We start from the raw sequence: 19618 nt of genomic DNA on the forward strand, positions 1-19618 counted from the left end.
ATTTTACATTTTCCAAGATATTTTGGGATAGATTTCCAGAAGTGGGATTGCTGATTCAAAGGGTACCTGTCTCTGTAATCTTGCTAAATACAGCCAAATTTCCTTCTGTAAGGTTTACACGGCTAGTTTGCAATGACAGTCTAACATAGTGTTTTAATTTTTAATACCTATTTTTATATATTTTTTACTAATTAATACACACTGGCAGGATATTTTGGCAACCAACTAGGGAGGCAATACAATAGTTCATAATTTACTACATGCTTCTGAGGCTTGATGTAGTCTAGTTTCTGATATTAAAATAATCCACTACTTTAAAAAATGCAATCTGAATGGGTTGACTTCTTTGGAATAATACACATGCCTGGAAAATAAACACGCATGTATCCAGTAGCCAGAATTAGCCAAGATTAACCTCTGGACACAGGTGCGGAAGAAGGGTTTTCTTTTTATAAGAAGCAGCAAGCATTACAGATGGAGTTTAAGCCCCTGTGGTGACCTCAGGAGCCCAATGGCACCAGCACTCTAGTGGCCAGACGGGCATTGCGGGAACGTAGCGTTTCAGACTCCACGAGATACACCACACTGCTCTCCACTGTGGTCACACCCATCATGCCAGCACCGGCAGTGAGTAAAAGCTCCCGTTTCTCCAAATTTCGCCAACCCTAGCCACTATTATATGTTTTTACTTTTGCCAGTCAGATGGGTGGAAATGGTATCTCCTTTTAATTTGCATTGAATGAGATACTGTTTTAAAACCACAGTATCTTTCTTTAATGGTAAAATCTGCTTTCAATTGGCTTTCTGAAATTAATTTTTACTCCCACAGGCACAATCAACATCATGCAAAAGAGAGAGAACAGCTTTCTACAGTCTATTTTCTTCCATCAGGACTTAGCATCTTGTCTGCTACCCTTTGTGCAGATCTCGGGTAGTGCCAATGCGTAAGACATCCACGTTCTTAATTTCAGAGGAAATGCAAGCGTGACTGCGGACCCACTTGGAATTCCCCCTGGTGTGTGTCTGAACTTGATGCTTAAGCATTTTTTGTTTTCTGTGTTTCCCAGCAGAAATGCAGGTCTCCAAAAGCCCTGTCTAAGAAAACCCTCTCCCCATTTTATATCATGAATATCTCTGTAACCAGAGCCTAACATCTCCCTCTTTATAGCTTGATTTTCGTGTGTTCATTTGCCAGGTCCCTTTACATCTGTTTCTATACCCATAAAAATAAAATACATGCACTTCTATAAATTATTCATCTCTGTTTCGACACACGTGCCAAATATACCTTTTGACCTTCAGGGGAAAAATCAGTACACAGGAAAATACTAGTTGACTTTCCACACTGAAAAACCTAGAAACCCACCAGTCAGCAAGTGTGCCGAAAACCTCTGAAACAACTCAAGCGGTCACATAAACGCTGAGGTGTTTTTACACACAGCCTCACTGCAAACAAAGACAATGTGAAAGAACACATTATGAGGGTTCTGTTTCTATATTTACAGTGTGAAGGTAAACGCGGATGGGGTGCTTATGGGACAATCTGTATCCTCTATGGAGGGCACTCCCATTTATCAGTGGCATTTTTATGCTTAGAGAAATGGCACACTACTAACTAGTACTGAGTCTCAGAAGGGTAAAGAGTCTTGAAAATAATCGACTTGTACTGGGATCTGTTCTTAATAGGAATGAGCATTTCTAACTGATCCTCACAGGATGATGCTTTTTAGGTTAAGGTGCAGAGAAGTTCTTCAAACCCAAATAAAAATAAATTGAAAATATCCATTATATTACCACAAAATCCATCCTGTATAACTTAGCCCCTAGTTTACAACATGAAATATGTAAAGTAAATTCTCACTTCACATCATCAATAGGTTCTTGGAAACTGAGTTTAAGGACAATGACGCAGAGACCTATTTGACCGTAGCTAATAGACAGAAACAAGAGTGACATTCCCAGGGTGTATTTCTGGTCACAAAAACATCACCGAACTTCTAAATGAAGACCCAAAACACTTCTAATGTTAAACACTGAAATCAATGCGAGTCATACATTCATTTAAGAAAGATTCATAAAACAAGTAAAATCATTATTTTCCAACCCACTTATTTCAGTTCATGGTTCTGGGTGACCGAGGCCTCTCCTGGCAGCTCAGGGCGCAAAAGGGTCCTATCCTGGACAGGCGGCCCTTCCGTCACAGGGTCACACTGGGCCAGCTGAGGCACATCACTTCACCCACCAGGCACATCTGTGGGACGCGGGAGGAACCCTGAGGCCCCAGAGAAAACACACGCAGGCGTGGGGAGGAACGCCAACTCCACACAGGCAAATGCCATTGACCGACACGCTGTTTCGGGCCCGGCCATACCGTGTGTAGAGAAGGAAGGCGTGGGCTGCTGCCTGTGGTCGGCCCTTTGTTACGTTTACTTCACGACACACGGGGCTGTGCATGATGCAGATCCTACTAACGTGCGTGCCTTGAAAAATCTTTTAGGGAAAATACGTTTTTCTATCTTAGCCGTATCTCTATAACCACCAAGCATTAAGTAGAGTCCTTTTGCTCTAACCATTACCATAATAACTTTTCTTACAACAATTTCCGAGCTGGGTTATTAGCTCCCTGCTCTTCAGTATGCTTTTCATAAAACGTCAGTCTCCGTAGCCTCTTTTGATAATGCGAGGCCCAGTCATAGAACTAAAACTCAGGAATTAACTCCACTAAGTAAACAATTACCCAGCACATGGACTCGGGGGGGAAATCATTTGTTTCTTTACCATATTCCTAAGTCAACAACACTTAACTTGATGGAGCCAAGGAAGCTGGAGTTTCACATCCACCTTTCCTGTCTCCTCATTTCAACACAGCTGTTTCCAAAGAGAGGAGCGGGCAAGTCTTTAGGGGAGGGAGGGACGGCGGCGTCCCCAGGCCCTCCCGCAGGTGGAGCAGGAGTCCTGCCCGACAGCTCCTCTCCCCCCACCCCCACGCTGAGCCGCACCAACCCAATCTATCATTTTCCCAATCCAAATGTGTCCTCTTTAATTAGTGCCAAGAGGACGTGACAGTGATGGATGCTGGTGAGATGAGGGGAGGACTGACCCCACGTTCAGCACCAAGGTCAGCGCAAGCCTATTCTGGGAAGGAAACAATGGTGTCATCAACCTCCAGAGGTCAAGTCTTCAACTCCCTCTCCCTGCACCCCACCCACACCCTGCCTGGGACAACCAGACTCAAGCCATCGTCTTGCTGGTTAAGGGGTCACTAGCTCACTGCGAAGAAAAACTTTTATGAAAACTCTGAGGTGGGCTTTTTTCCCTACCCAACAGCCAGCCACACCCTTCTCTGGTTGCAGCCCCTGGGGCTCCCACCCCTCACCTACTCAGTCCATATGATTTGAGGGAGGCTGACCACCTCCAGGCCAATAAAACAAAATTTCCTAGAGTTTTGTCTTGTTTTGTTTTTGAACTAGTAGAAAATAAAAACTTGCCTCATTCCCTGAATCAACTGGCTGGAGCCTGAAGCCGACGAGGGTCCCCAGAAGAAGGAAGAGCTGACCTAAGAGAATCAGGCCATGAGATGGAGATGGAGCCTGAGTCAACTGCCCCCTGGACTAATCACACTTGTCAGTCAACAAATCCCTTCTTCGGCAAAGCCAGTGTGGTTGGTTTGTCCCCAACAACTAAAGCCACGTGCAACTAAAAGCCTCTTGACCGAGACAATGGAGAAGCTCCTGATGGGAAGGCACGTAGCCTGCATCACCCATCAATTAGTCAGAAGAATGTACCCAGCTTCCACAGGCGACATGAAACAGGCTCAAATGGAAAGCTTCAGACCTGGAAGGAGATGGAGAAGTGGATTTCACAGATGAGGAAACTGAGCCGAGAAAGCCTGCTGAGGGTCAGGGCACGTCAGTGGTGGACTAGGACCTGGATTCAGGGCCCTAATTCTTACTACATTCAGGACACCCGGTAGGAATTGGTCCGATGTGGGAGATGACTTTCTAGAGGGCGTGTGACGCGCATGGATGTATGTGATGCTGACATGTCCCTTCCCCGCGGAGATGTGAGATTCCTTGTCAAAGGGAGTAAGGGAGCTAGCAGGCCCACAGCAAAGATGCAGTAGCCAGCTGCCTCCCTCCTCACTCGAGCCAGAGCCAGCAGCCTCCCCCTTGCACTCTCCACAGAGGATCCCAGCATGGGGACCACACAGGACGTCACCGTCACACTCTGAGATAGGAGCGCCATGCTGTTGAACTGTCCAACATGCTAGCCTCCAGCCTCAGGAGGCTGTTTAAATTTAAATTCATCAAAGCTACATAAAATGTAAAATTCAGTTCGCAGCCACACCAGCCACATTTCAAGCATTGGGTCACCACGTGTGGCCGGTGGCCGCCACACCGGGCGGCACAGCACAGGCCAGGACACTTCCATCTTGGGGAGAGGTGGAGACAGCCCTCAGCTGTGACAGCCTCCAATGCTACCAGGGGAGGTACAAGCATGAGACGATGGCTCTAGAGCAGGGGCAGAGTTCATGGCTGGGACGCTGTGGGGGAGACGTCTTGGGCAACCACTCAGTTCTGCCATTATCGAGTGAAAGCAGCCACAGATAATACATAAATGCATGAGGGCAGCCGTGTCCCAATAAAACTTTATTTACAAGCACCAGAGCGGGCCCGCAGGCGGCGTGCTGACCCGCGTTCCGGTGACCACTAGCGTTACCCTCTCCCTAGCAGCCCAGCTCCCAGCCCTATCACCCGTGCCGGGTGCCAACTCGAGCGCTCCACTCACATTTCCTCATGTGATCTTCACTTTGCTCCAACCAGTTAACACTAGTATTAACCTCATTGTACAAAAGGGGAAACTGAGTCTCAGAGGCTAAGTAACCAAGCCGGCGGAGGGCTGAGCGCCACGCTGGATGCCCTGAGCCTAGAGGCCGCACTGTACCCACAGCCGCAGCTGCTCGTGAGAATGGGGTGAAACTCACTGTCGGCTTCTGGCCCCTCGGGATGAAAGCGTCACCTGGGGTGGTCAGCCCGTCCGTGGGCTCACAGAGGCCGAATCCACTCGAGGTATTTCACAGAAAATAAAGCGAAGGCCCAAAGCTTTGAACTGAACAGCTACAGAATGATAGGAACAATAGTATTTCAACCTGGCAAAGAAATAATGTAAAAATTAGATGTTTCCCAATAACTTTATACAGTTGAGTGGTTTGGGAGAAAATATTCTTTGGAAAATTCAAAATGATAATTAAGGTAGGAACCTATTAGTTAATCTGTTACAAATCTCTGGTTTTGTGAGAACCTCCCGTCTCCATGTTCTAAATAATTGATCGTGTGATCCATTAACCAGCACCTCACGCTGCTCGAGGAACCGGAGTCGGAAGCCACGGGGGGAGTAATTGTGAGCATGGGTGGCTTACTACCAAAATTAAGTATGTTCTTAGAAGCTCCTCAGAATCCCTTTCTCAGGGACCTACAGAGCCCCCAGGACATGCGAGCCCAGGCAATATAAAAGTATCCAAGCAAAACCCCACCTTTATGAAAAAGCCTGAACTGCTGGCACCCCCTAAGTCACAGGGAGTCATACGTGCCCTTCCAGCAGCAGAGGTCACCCACAGATGTCCCCTCCACCCCTCATCAACTCCCACGGCCCTGCAAGGACACACTACATTCAAAACCCTGCAGGAGCCACAGACAGGCAGAACCTGAAGAGGGGGAAGGTGGGTCATCTTCTGCAGCCTCCCCAGGATGGGGTCTGGGCCTGGAAGGAGAGAGTGTGATGTGGGGGATGTAGGTGGCATTTGGGTTCCATTAGTCCTGCGATCTGGGAAAGCCACGTGCTTCCTCGCTGCGCCTGCGACGAGCAGAGCTCTCAGTGGCGGGTGGCAGAGCACCGATGGGAACCAGCGAAAGCATGAAAGGGAACCTTCATTTAACAGAGAAGTTCCGGGCGCACCAGCCTCCCACACAGCTGGGGCTGCGGCTGGACTCCCCGCCGGGACATCGGCCCTCGCGCCCTGCTCGCTCGGCTTTCTCGGGGACAGCTCCATTCCCAGCAGGCGCACCTGAGTGGGTGGGGAACGGCACCAGCACCCAGGCTCACACCCCGCCAGCTCCGTGACCTCCGAGTGGACAGAGAATACCCCTTTCTCAAAGCTCCTACTGCGGTCCTGGCATAGACTCGGTGTCACACAAGTCACATGTCATCCGAGGGCCATTCTCGGTGAGCAGAGGGACACAGAGGGAGACGGGAGAGCTCTTCACGACCAGACAGGAGGGGCCCCGTGAGGAAAAGGAGTGTGCTCCTACGGTCCCCCAGCCTTGCTGCTCAACCCAGCACGTCCTGGGATGGAGGCTCAGGAACGGGGGAAACCAAGTCAGCAATGCCCGTGGCTCACAGATGGGAGGCCAGAGCCTATGCAGCACCCCAGGGTGAAGGCGGGGAGGGAGGGCAGAAAGGAGGGCACCCTGGCTCCCAGTCTCGGCTCAGCCCAGGCTGTTCCTCCCAGGACAGGACAGAGTGGCCACCAGAGGCTGCACTGGGTTCTGGGAACAGGAGGACATCTCCGAGGACACGGAAGTCCCCGTGTCCACACCCCCAACCCTAGCCTGGCTATCCGCGCCAGCCTGCAGTGACACTCCCGAGTCCCCGCACGAGGAGGCCAGCGCAGCGAGCTGTCCTTGGCTGCGCACACTGCAGAGGGCAGTGGGTCCCCTGCCGCACGGAGCCTCCTGACGCTCTGGGCCCGAATTCCAGTTCCCCTAGGAGGTAATAACCGGGTGTTTCCTTTATCTCTTCCTTGTTGTCCTTCTGTTTTTAAACACCCTTATTTCACCAAATTTAACAGCTGGCCACCCGTGCTCACCCCTCCTTCCTTAACAAGGGACCTGGATAAGCGCTCCCGTCCCCTCTCTGCCCTCCACAGCCCTGCAAGGACTCTGGTCCTGTCACTGGAGAGGGGAGGCAGCGGGCTTGGGTGGGGTGGGGGTGGGGACAGAAGACGGGGCCAGTCCTGCAGCCGAGGTCCCTGGCGCTCATTGGAAAGGCGGAGTCTCGGGCCCCAGCCCAGGCCCACACTCCGCCCGGACACCAGAGGTCCTGAGCACAGGGGCCCGCAAAGCGTTGGCCCCGAGGTCCTCCTCTTATTCATTATGCAGCTGGAGGCCACACTCCCCGGACTCTCCCCTCCCAGCTGGAGACCACACTCCCTGGACTCTCCCCTCCCAGCTGGAGACCACACTCCCTGGACTCTCCCCTCCCAGCTGGAGACCACACTCCCTGGACTCTCCCCTCCCAGGGAGGAGGCTGCACTCCCCCTCCTGACCCACACCTGGACTTCCACCCTCGGGCGACAGCGAGGCCACAAAGCCCGTGTTCTCATCTGCTCAGCAGAGCCCGGGAGATTGAGGGTCCGCTTTCTCCCCGGGGGGGGGGGGGGGGGGGGGGGGAGCCCAGCCCGAGCCACAGCCCCGAGCAAGCGCCCCTGCCTGCCTCAATGGCGGGCTTGTCCCTGAGGAGCACAAAGCCTCCTTTGCCTGGAGGCAAGAGAAGAGCAGCTGCAGCTGAGGGGCGTCGCCCCCCGTGACTGGCCCATTCTTCCAGCCAGGGACAGGGACTGGGCCCCCCAGGGGCAGGGATCCCAACTTCTCAGCACCTCCCCCAGGGCACGTGCAGGGTGTAAATAAACCCTGGGGAGGACCTGAGAGAGCACAGTCCCCAACCACACTAGGCTGCTGTGCTCACAGGAATTGGAAGCCTCTGAGCAGATCCTCAGGAGGAGGGACTCACCTGTCGCCTGGGGCAGTGAAGCGGGGCAACACCAACTGGGCAGGAAGGCTGGAGAGGGTGGGGGAGCAAGTGACGGGTGGGCGGCACATGATCGGTAGATAGGTGGGGGGATAGACAGTAGACAGGTAGATATAGAAAAATATGTAGATATTATAGGTGGACAGATATAGATACACAGATGATTGATCGGTAGGTAAATAATGAAGGAAAGATAAACAGGAGAGAGAGACAGGAAGGAAGGGGGAGACAGCTCGAACTCCTTAAACAGGGAGGCACAGCTGGATCACAGGTGCCAGGGGGGACCCTGACTGGCCCCAGATGTCTATATACACCTCTCCCAACCCCACACACTGTTTCCACTCGGTATCTGACAGGTCTCTGGACCAGAACCTCATGGGAGTGTGGGTTTGCCAGACTCCCGACTGGCTATGTCCAGGTGCCCCCATCACTGTTCAGAACAGCTTCCCTCTCCCAGGTGCTCAGGCCAAACCCTCAGGTCATCTTTGACCCCCCCCCCCCACATACACACACACACACACACCCCTTCCTTCCCAATATACCCAGCCTGTGGCGACATCTCACCACTTCTGGATTTACTGCTGTCGGTTTTGATTTGATATCCCCTGAAAACAGAGCTCGAGGTGGACTCAAGAGCAGGCAGTTTACTTGAAAGATGCCAGAAAGCAGGAGTCAGTGAGGAGTGGGGGGAGAGAGGAAAACAACCAACTGCTGCACATTCTCAAATTCTTAAGGTCACTGGGGGGGGGGGAGGATTCTGTACAAGCTCCAAGAACTGCCCACCCAAAGTGGGGAGGCTGGGACCTTAGCCCGATCCCCCAGGTGAGGGTTAGGGGCACTGACTCCCCGTGCTCTGGCCACCACGCCGTGTGGGAGGAGGTCCTGGGCACCAGCTCATGCCCGCGGCCTGGTACCTCTCCAGCAGCCACCTGGTGGGGGAGGGAAACGGGGATGGACACCTGCCAGTTCCATGGCGCCAATTTCAAGCTTCCAACATGACATCCACCAGCTCCAGCCCTTCCTGAAAGCCCAGCCCCACTAGACTACTGCACGGGGACAGGGCAATGTCGCTGCTCTCTGGTGTCCCTGTGTCTGGCATCACACCTGGGGAAAGAGGGGGCGCTCAGTGTGCTGGGTGGGAAGGGGGGGGTTGGGGGAGAGGAAGAGCCACTGAGCTGAGTGTACGCCGTCCACTTTTGGCGTGACTTCTTTTTTCTCACCCAGGTTCCCCGTCTCCAACTAGCACTGGCTCCTGGATGTCACCCCAGAAATGTTAACTGGGCCCCTAGGTGCTAATGGGAGAAATGACCCCACAGCCTCCTGGCCAAAGAGGCTACGTCAGCCCCGCCCAGGGTCAGAAACCGGAGACAGACAAGCAAAAGAGGAGGGGGGGATATTTTCTGAGGAGAGGACAGCTGCTCTGCGCTCATCTCCTCCTGGAATAAACTGCTACTAGTTCATTTAAAACCCGCACAGAGGCCAATTATTAACAAATCTGCAGGCTTATTTTTAGCAAACACTATTACTAATAAGTCTCGCTCGGAGCTCCTGCCCTTCTGGCTGCTCATTTGCTCCCGGAATTTCCCACAGGGCGTGGCCAGTTCACCTGATGTCACCAGGCTCTGTCACTGCTGGGGGGGGTCCCCTCAATTACACTTTTCTCATGGGGATACACGAGCAGGAATAAGAGGGGGCTGCTGGGTGTCATCGCTGTGTACTCAAGATAAAACCAGTGTTCACTGAGCACCCACCATGAGCAAGGCTGCCCTGGAGCTGAGGACGGAGCGGTGGAAACACAAATTCCCCAAGGAAAAGATACAGAGATATTTCCCAGAGAGTGGGAAAGAATTAGAAAATTATTAAAAGAAAACTGGCATCTTAAAATGCCAATGCTGTTTACAATAATTATCTTAAGGAAAAGACACGTTTCGTTAGATTCCAGGGGACACCAGGGCTAGGAGCCCAAGCTCCCCCTCAGGAAGGCTGCCCAGCCAACGGGAGCCGAGGAAATGCTGTTCGTTTGCTCTGTGTTGTATGTTAAATGTTCACCCTTCCTGCTAAAAAAATTAGATAAAACAAAGCATCCCTACATCTTTTGATATTTCTGTAACCAGCTACTTGTGAGGATTAGGGACAAACCACAGTGAAAGCTGGGAGGCTATCAGCCTTGCCATCCACAGGCTCGCTCCTTCCTGAGCCCAAGCCCACCCCAAGCAGCCTGGGAGCCTTGCTCAGCTCAGTGCAGTCACAGCCGTGTCCCAGGTGGGGCTCACTCAGCCTTCAATCTTGGCCTTTCACTGGGCCTATTACCCGCCCTTCACATTCCGCCCTGCCTCCCCGCAGCCCCGCTCCCCGACTAGAAAATGGGTACAGTGCCTGGAGAGCAGCCCCGTTGTGCACCGGCAGGGGGAAGGGCAGGGAGGTCCCACGGGGATGCCAACTGCACCTGGCGGTGTGCACTCAGGCCAGGAGGGACCCTTCTTTCAGCATCAAGAGGATACCAGCGGGAGACGTGGGCCTCTGGGAGTCTCAGAACTGCACAGGACCAGAGCTTCCCACTGTCACAGCCAGAAGTGGTGGCTTCTCCATTAACAATAGGATATCGCTAGCACCTGCTCGCAGTTACCGGGACCTCCCTGTGCTGCAGGCACCTGACCTTCACGGCCACCCTTCCAGGGAGGTCCTGTGGCGAGTAGCCCTCACTTTACAGCTCAGAGATGTCAGGTGCGTCTGTTGAGGTCACACAGACCCAAGCAGTCTGACATGCACGCAGCATCCATGCACCTGCCGGCTGCCCTCCATCCATTGTCTATTGGGCTCCCAACATCAAGACCCCACCATGTGAAAGGCAGCAGGAGTGTCCAATATGAATCTGAGGGGACCTCTGAACCCTGGGAGCCCCCAGGCTACAAGGGGCAACAAGCCTGCTGTGCGGACGTTGATGGCACCAGGCCCCGGCTCCCCAGCCCTCCTGTATCTACGGGTGACTTGCCTGCTCCTCCCAGGGGGGAGGAGTGTATTTCCCTCTGCTTGGCCTTGAACTGGTCCACGTGCCTCTCTAATAGGATGAGGCCTTGTGCCCTAAGAGGCTCTGTGCATTCCTACTGCCACGAGATGACATCGCTGGGGCCTGGGAGGATGAGGTGTCCCTGGAGACGAGCCACCCGGCTGAGCCCAGCCTGGATCTGGACAGGACTGGCGACACCGTCAACCTGCAGGCACCAGAGGAGGGTCACTCACTGCTGCAGACCCGAGGCCTGGAGCTTTGCGCCAGCCAGACATGCCTGGTAGAGAATGAACTGGATACAGCGCAGAAGGGGACAATTTGAGCAGGGTGGCACTTACTGCAGATATACCCTGTCATCCTACTTGTCAAGATGGTGTGTCCCTAATCAGACTGTGAGTTTCCAGGATGCTTAGCACATCAGATAAACAAATAGGAACCGAAGGCTCGCAAGGTCACGGCCATGGCCACAGCACCCCCACTTCACGAAACCTGCACCACCTTTGGGGCTTTGCCACGCCGCGCCCTTCACACTTCAATGCCTGCCACCAACCCTTCGTTAACACTGTAAACCGTCTTCATTTGCTATCCCTGGTCACACAGGAAGATAAACAGCAAAATAAAGGAAGGGCCGGGCGGACCCCGCTCGGAGCACCCGGGGGCTGAGACGGCCCCGATGGGCAGCACTCGGCGCTCTGCACACAGGCCCGCTGACGGATGAGCTGAGGTCACCCCGGCTCATGCGCCTGCAGACACACAGCCGCCCCAGAGCCGGTGCTGCCGAGACAATGTTTTCCTGCCAAAGGGGAGTGGAAGCATCACTTTGGGCACATCTTCCTGACTTTATTTAAATCCCCTGAGATGGTGATTACAACGAGGCAAAAATTTCCTCCGTACATGGACACAACCTTCTAGAAGTAGGCAAACAAAATATAAAGTACTAACAGTGTAGCTCAGTAGTAGTATTGAGACCAGTGGTGACTGACACAGTGTCACATGTAAAACAGGTGCATAACAAGTGTAATAAATGCATTTGTCAGTCCTGCAGCCACAGCTCTCGCCCTCCCTCCATCCCTGCTTCTTGGCAGATTCATCTCACGGCTGCCAACTAACCAAAGTCAAGTCTACTTATGTCACATGCCCGTTAGATAAGGGGCGTGGCCAAGCTACACACCCGAGCGACCGGCTTTAACAAACAGAGACACCGGCGCCAGAACATTAAAGACAGGACCTTCAACAACTCTGCCCACGGCAGATTCTCTGCCATCACCTTGCCTGACTTTCAATCAATAAATCTTGCTCTAGCGGCCATTCTAGTTAAATGACCTGGGGAACAGAAGGACATGTCTGTGTCCATGTGCTAGGTATGTATACCTCTGTGGGATGGATTGCTTAAAGCGGGGATGGGATGAAACGCAGTCATCTAAAGCACACGTGGCCTTCCAGCGAGATGCTTGGTGAGGCCAGCACAAGGTGGGCGAGGCACAGAGTGGGTGGGGCACAGGGTGGGGCGGGGCAGGGAGCAGGCGGGGCACCCAGGTGTGGGTGAAGCACACAGGGGTGGATTCAAAGTCCCCCGGTCATACGTATGTGCCCATGGCAGGGTTACTCAGCCTCCCTGACCCTCTGGCCCTCGGACCCTAACTTAAGAGTTTAGAGGAAGACTGGAGAAAAGGAAATATGGTGGCCCAGAAAGACAAGCACATTCCACCCAGCGTCGCTCATTTCCCAGCCCTCCAGCTCTGTGAGGCTGGCCACGTGGGTTTCCACCGTATCTACTGAAAGAGGACCATCCGGCCACCGGGTCTGCATCCTACATGGTGGTGACCCGCTCGACTCGAACAGTCCCACAACCTGACTCGCCCGTGTGCAGGAATCCCAGCCCCGTAGCCCTGCAGTGGGGACCCCGTGTTAACCACTTTCACAGCTCGTGGGATGGATTCCAGCTCTCAGGTCCGACAGCAGTAAGTCTCTCAAAGCTGATACGCCTCGATTATCTCCAAGCTTTGCCCTTTTGCCTCTGTTCCTGTGACATTTACCACCCCAGTGGAAGTCCTGGTGGGGGCTCAGGGCATCCCCACCCTCCACACACCCACACCCACACCTGCAGCCAAGGCTGGGGCCACTCCTCAGGCCCCCTGTTAAAACAGCCCACCTGCGTCCTTCAAGAAGGTGTCCTTCCCAAAGAGTGCTCACCAAGCTGACACGTAGGAGTGAAACAATGAAACACATTCGAACCCTGAGACCAACAGTGAGCTACCCCATAACTACAGGGCCAGGGCAATAACTCGGAGAGAGGGGACCCTGGCGGGGTGGCAGTCAGGGGACGGGGGCAGGGCTGGGCAAGGCGCAGCATCTGAGGAGGACAGATCCGGGTGGGACAGGGAGGAAGATGGTGGGGGCAGGAATGGCCCTAGAAAAATCACAAAGGTCAGCAGCCAAAGGCTGGGGGGAAAGAGGCCCTCAGAGCCAGCCGTCCACACAGCAAGCCAGACTCAGGATGGGAATGGAGTCCCCTTGCCTCTGCTCTCATCACTGTTTCCTGAGCAGGGACCCCGTGGCTGGTCCCCAGGTCCTGACCCACAGTTCACAGGTGGAGGAAATGCTGCCAGGGGGCTGACGGCGTGGCCAACACAGAGCCAGCTGGAGCGGGGCGGATGGACCGCCGGCCACCCCCATGCCTCCCCTCATCCCGGTCCACTGCTGCTCCAGCTTTAGGAACAGAGATGGAGCTACTAAAGGCATCAGAGGTCTCTGCAGGGCATCTCCCCTCAGAGCGTGAGATTATCAGGGGGAGGGGGGCTAAGGGCCTACAGAGGACGGCGCCAAGGCCATGTCAGCCACACTCCACAGCCCAGCTCAGCCAGAACCTCAGTGCGCAAGGCCCTGTCCTCAGGGGCCTGAGGTCCGGAGCAGGGTGACCGTGCCAGCTGTGAGGATGGGGTGTTCTAGATCCACGCTGTCTGCCACAGCAGCCACCTGCCACGTGTGGCTACTGAGCACTGGAAATGTGGCCTGTTAGAAAAGGACTTGATTTTATTTAACTTAGGTTGAAATTGCCACAGGCAGCTGGTGGCCCCTGCCGGGCAGCACTTCTTGAGGGAGACACAAGAAGGGGCTCGTCGTCAAATCAAAAGTGAGGCCACTTCAAAGAGGGACAGTGAGAGGAGGAAACTCGCTAACATGATATAGAGGAACTCGGGGTGGGCGCTGGCCTTCTCATGCTAAACATTCATGCCTGGCACCTGGGGGGGGTCCCAGGGACAAAGCTGTCCCTTGTCACTGCCTTCTGTGTCCGTTAGCGTGAGAAGGGGGTGGGAACAGAAACTTCAAAAGCACCCATTCATTTTCTATAATGAATGTGCAGAACTTTGCCATCAGAAAACACTCAAGTTTGAGCATCCAGCTTTTGTTTTTAATAACCCCAAAGCAGCTGACAAGGTAATTAGTGCACAGCCGTACTAATGAAGCCATGTAGACACTCCGCAAGGGGCGGGGAGATCCCCAGAACTCAGGACTGTGGAGCCAGGGAAGGTTTGAGGAACAGAGCTGGGAAGATCCCGCTGTTGATGGAGGGGCCGGGTCTCCCCCATCACCCACCTGGCAGGGATGCCATTCGAGCGGCGATAGGTGAGGGCGGGACTCACATGGACACACAGACACAGAAGTTGTCAGAAGAGAGCCCAAGGCCATGGCTGAGGGCTGGGCCCAGTAGTTCCCTGGGTGCGGTCACCTGACGGCCCCATCAGCTACGCCCGGTGACTTGCTGGAAAAGCTCATTCTCAGACCCTCCACGGACATGCCGAGCCAGTGCCGAATGACCCAGGTCAGCCCCCAGGGGACACTTGGCAATCAAGGTCTGATGGCATCTTTGGTTGTCACAACTAGGGGCTGGGGTGCTACTGTCATGTGGTGGACAGACGCCAGGGATGCTGCTAAACACCTTACAGTGCACAGGACGCCCCAATGTCAGCCGTGCGAGGCTGAGGCCCTGCCCCACCTACTTGTGCATCAGACCCTCCCGCGCGGAATCTTTGACAAGGCAAATCGCAACAGCGCACAGAAATGTTCTGAAAAGCTGTCTCAGGTGGCCCTTGGCCCAGTCTCCTGGTGTCTGGAACCAGGGAGACACCCCAGGGAGACGGCTGGGGGTGGAGGGAGGGGGCAGCAAGGATGGCCCTGTGGTCTCCCCATGTGATGACCAGGAAGAGGGAAAGGAGCAGGGGGGCAGGGAGCAGGGGGACAGCCCACCAAAGCCAGGGCCGGGGCATGAGGGGACAAGACGGAGGGGCTGAGAGGTGGCAGGGGATTAGACAAGGAGTCACAGGCTGTCCTCTCTGCTGGACCAAGGCCAGGCCAGGCCCACGGTGGGGAGGCACAGGCAGCCTTCCCAGGGCCTGGCAACAAATGGGGAGAGAGGAACCGATACTCCCGGTGCGCGCCAACTCCTGGGAAGGAGGCGAGGTCACGGAGCGCGGCCCCCCTCTGTCAAGCCTTAACCTGGGCGAAGACCTGCAGTGGGGCTCCTGCTGCAGGAGCAGCGAGGATTCACGGAGAAGAGCCTTGTAGAGGTGCAAACGGAACTGCCAGTGGAGCAGCGATGCAGAGAGAGGAAGGCCGGCCCGCAGGGAACATCGTTCATGCCTGCGACGGTCCACGGGCAGACATGGCCACTGAAGGGTTTCATCACTAATACTAGTAAGGCCACAAAAGATGCTCCTGCTCACCAGCAATCAAGGAGCCACAAATTAACACAATGAGACAGCATCTGTCACTCTTTGTGCGAGAAAAAAACAGATCAATGACCTCAGGTACTGGCAAGGCTTTGGAGAAAGGGTGCCCTCAGAGACTCTGGAAGGAGTGCCAATTGGCACCTTTTCCAGGAGGAGGCGATATCACAGAAATAAAACCTGTGGGTCCCCCGTGACCTGACATCCCACCCCCCGGGGCCTGCCCCGGAGGAGATTCACAGGTGAGCACAAGGAAGCTCACCGGGTAATCATCACCTTGCTGCTTGTTGTGGGTAAGACCAAAAACAACACAAATATCTAATAGCTAAACCGTGAAAACATATTCTTTGGGCAACTCCGTGGCTGTTAAAAGAGAGAGGAAGTTGGAGAAATAGCGTGTGGCGGGAACTCCAACACCCAGTGAGGAGCAGAGACGCAGATAAAGAACCCGGATGTCCTGAGCTCACGCCTGTTTTCTGAGATGCCTTTTCCCAGAACAGGTAGATACGACATGTGAAAGGTGCAGCGGTGCCTGTCCGCTCCAGGCGTCCCAGACACCACCTCTGAGAGAGAAGGGGTCGGAGTTCACCCCTGGGAATGTGAGTTTTTACTGAGGATACCGATGCACTAAAATGCATGTGGGGGCAGGGATAAGTGCCACCACGGGCTGTTCTGTAAAATATAAAATCTAGGTGGAAGGAGTTGATTCTCCCACTTGCCCTTGCACTGAGCGACCCGCAGCTGGTGCACTGGCTTCAATTCTCAGGAGTAGCTCGTTAGAGCAGCAATGGACAGGTAAAGAGACCCCAAAGGGAGAGCAGGATGAAGAACTGGGGCTTTTCAGCCTGGTGAAGAAATTACTCAGGGTGGTGCGATAACTGGCCTAAAACACCAGAATCTGAAAGCCCGTAACACACATCAGAATTTCCCTTTGGGACTGAAGGCAGCAGACTCTTATGAGCCATTGGAAAAAGAATCTTGAAATAGATATACCTAAAGAGAAACATGAACTGCACCAGAAAGAAGTGAGTCCCCTATCAAGAGAGGTATGCAAGCAGGGGCCAAGTCAACCAGGCAAGGCAGTGGCAGAAAACGCTCCCCTTGTCCAGCCCTCCCGCTTCAAGCTTCCAACATGCAGGTTCTGACTCTTGCTGCCAGAACTCCTCTGCTTAACACAATCCATGAAAACTTCATGGCTGGCTGCTTTTTGGTGAGGTTCTACCACTCACAGAATTAGACATACTGGAGACCGACCGCTCAGACATCTCTCTGGGTCCCATTTTGACCCTTTGACCCAGAGGTTAACTCAGGTGTTTCCCCTCCCCCGGCATCGTTTAATCACCGCATCCAGGCCCCTTCCGCCTCTCCCCTGGTGGACAGGAACCAACCAGCCACCTGCCGGGCCCTCCGTCCCACCCACAGAGCATCAACTCACAGACGACCAAAAAGCCAAACTCCCCGTCATTTCCCCTTTCGGGTTTGCTTCCTTTGACTGCCAGGGAGACAAAAGGAGCCAGGAAGGTTCGCTCGTGATGAGCCACTCGGCTTCCATAATTGGAACGATCGTGGCCATGCGTCGACCACACAGAAACACCAACCCAACACGAGTGCCGAGGGCTTAATCCCCGAGTCCTAATACAAGGATTAATTAAAGCCTTAAGGGTCTGCTTAGGGCAGCCTGTGCTTGAAACGCCAAGGAAATGAACTTGGCCTCCCAGATAGAGAAAAGCCAGGGATTTCCTCTGGCTGGTACCTTAGTTTGACCGAATGATACAGTGTCAACAGTCCTAACAAAGAAATCGTGCAAGCCTTGAATGGGTTTATTGTTTAAAATTTCAAATTGGGCTCTGGTGCCCACAGAGCTGCCTCTAATGGGTCTTTCTTTGTGGTTAGACCAGAAAGCCCCTCTGTGTTCCCCGAAGGGGTGGCCCAGGGCAGACCCGGCTCACCCAGCCCCAGGGGCTGTCTTGACTGTGGTGCCCACCAGGATGGAGCGGAGTCCCCGCTCAGAGAGCACGCTCCCCAGGGAGGCAGGACAACTTATTGTCAAAACAGGGTCTGGGAGGAGATGGCACTTCTCTGAGCCCCGGCCCTGGGCCTGTGGGGCTGATGCGGGAACACAGCTTTGATTCTTTTTGAAGCTGCATTTCAGAGCTGACTTCTCCCTGCGAAGTGAAAATTGCCTTCTGGTGGAGAAAGGATTTAATGATCACTTTGCTTCCCGCGTCTCCATGGTGACGAGGCGTGCACAGCCCACCCCCCTCCTGCTTTATTAGGCCTTTCTTCCTCTCTGGAAAGTAATCAATCAAGACACACAGACGCCTTTGTGACCAGATTTATCACCTAAACAATCGAGGCTGCCGCGGGTGGGGAGCGGACGACGTCCGGGCAATTTAGGGGAATGGGCTCGTGGGGCGCGCGCCCCTCTCCCGCCCGCGCTCGGGGCGCACACCTGTCCCGGCGGCGGGCGGGGCCCAGGTGCGCGGCCAGCGGAGCTGCGCGCCCAGGGGAGCCCCTCGCGGCCCCGGGGCGCGGCCCGGCCGGGGCGGGGCCCGGGCCACCTGAGCCGGCCGGAGGGCAGAGCTCCGCGCCCGCCTGCCCTCCTCCCCCGGCTGGCCAGCTCCCAAGGAAGGGGAGCCCCTCGGGGGCCGGCGCCGAGCACCCGGCTCCCCCTGGAAAACGGTCCCCCCGGACAAAGGGGCCCCCGCGCCCCGGCCGCGTCACGGGTCCTGCGAACCGCGGAGCCTGCGCGCGGTCTGGCCGGGGCTCCCCGAACGCAGGCGGGGCGCGGAGCGGCGCCCGGGAGCGCGCCCGCCGCCCGCCCAGCCCCCCGCCCGCCGTTACCTGGGGTGTCCCGGGCGTCCGCGGAGGCGGCTGGCGACTCGGCGAGGGCGCTGGGGTCGCTCTGCGAGCGGCCCCGCGACACGAGGCAGCTGCTCCCGTCCTCGGACGCGGCCATGGCCCGGCGGGCGCGGGGGCCAGAATCAGAGCATCCGAGGCGGCCAAGGTCACTGCCCAGGGGGCTGGGGCGCCTTTTTAAAGAGCGAAATGCAAAAGCGGGGAAGGGAAGGCGCGGAGGACCGCGCGGGGCTCAGGGCGGCGAGACAATAGCCTCGCGGCCGCAGCCCGCCGCACCCCGCATCCCGGCGCGCGGCCTCGCTCTGTTATTTATTCGCATTTATTCCCATTCTTCGGTCTGTATTCCAGGAAAAAAAAAAAAAAGTTGAACCAGGAAATAAAAACTTTTTCTTGTCAGTGTTTATTGCGTGCTTGGGGCAAGGGGTGATGTCCGGGAATTTCTAAGGGCGCTCCCTCCCCCCACCCCACCCCCCACCCCCCAGAATGAAAGGAAAAATGAAGAATCTTTGCTCTTGCAATTGCTTTAATCTGAAAGCTGTTCTTGGAGCATCTGTTGGAAAACATTAGGATTCTCCCATCATGCCACGCGAGGAGCATGACGTCAGGAGAGGGGAGTGAGAAGGCGCGTGGTGGTGGGGAGGGGTCGCAATACCTGCCTGCACACCGCTGCCCGGGGGAGGTGGGGCTGCGCCCTGAGTTATGAGCCCCCGCCCCAGCCCAGCTGCCCAGGAACCCAGATTGCTCCCACCTATTTCTTCCTCCCCTCCCCAAGGGGGGAGGAGACCCTGAGGGCGCCTCCCTTGGAGGCAGGGCTAATCTCCCCAGCAGCCAGGCAGCTGGCTTCCTGGGCCCTTCCTCTCCTGGGGACTTGAGGGCCAGTGGGTCCCCATGCCCAGGCTCCACCATGGGGGGAGCACCCCCATCCAGCTTCCTCCCCGCCCCCCTCAGCCCCTCCGCACTGCCTACCCCTTCTTCCCCCCGCGCTCAGCCGGGCGCTCAGCCCCAGCCTGGGAGGAGAGGCGGGAGGGGCGCACGGTGCCTTCCCGGGAGGCTTTCCCCGGCCGCCTTGATGAAGTGATGGGCCAGGCAAGGGAGGTGACACCCTCTAGGGCTGCCACTTACAGAGGTGTCCTCCCAGGTGCCAATGATCCAGGCTCACAATTCCAGATGGTGGTGTGGGGGACACGCAGGCGATGCCCGCGTCTCTGGCTGGGCAGAG

The 19618-nt window shown here is 55.3% G+C and overlaps 1 protein-coding gene across 1 annotated transcript in view; it reads right to left on the reverse strand.

Moving 5' to 3' along the window:
* PHACTR3 (phosphatase and actin regulator 3) overlaps window positions 1–18929 on the reverse strand; it is a 114541-nt gene extending 95612 nt beyond the window's left edge. The window contains exon 1 of the mRNA XM_081149409.1: window positions 18385–18929. Within this exon, the coding sequence (XP_081005535.1) occupies window positions 18385–18499 (115 nt within the window). The 5' untranslated portion in view covers window positions 18500–18929. The remainder of the gene's footprint in view (window positions 1–18384) is intronic.
* Window positions 18930–19618: the final 689 nt, after the last annotated feature.

This window comes from Miniopterus schreibersii, assembly GCF_964146895.1.
Source record: "Miniopterus schreibersii genome assembly, chromosome: 10".
In the NCBI taxonomy this organism is placed as follows: Eukaryota; Metazoa; Chordata; class Mammalia; order Chiroptera; family Miniopteridae; genus Miniopterus; species Miniopterus schreibersii.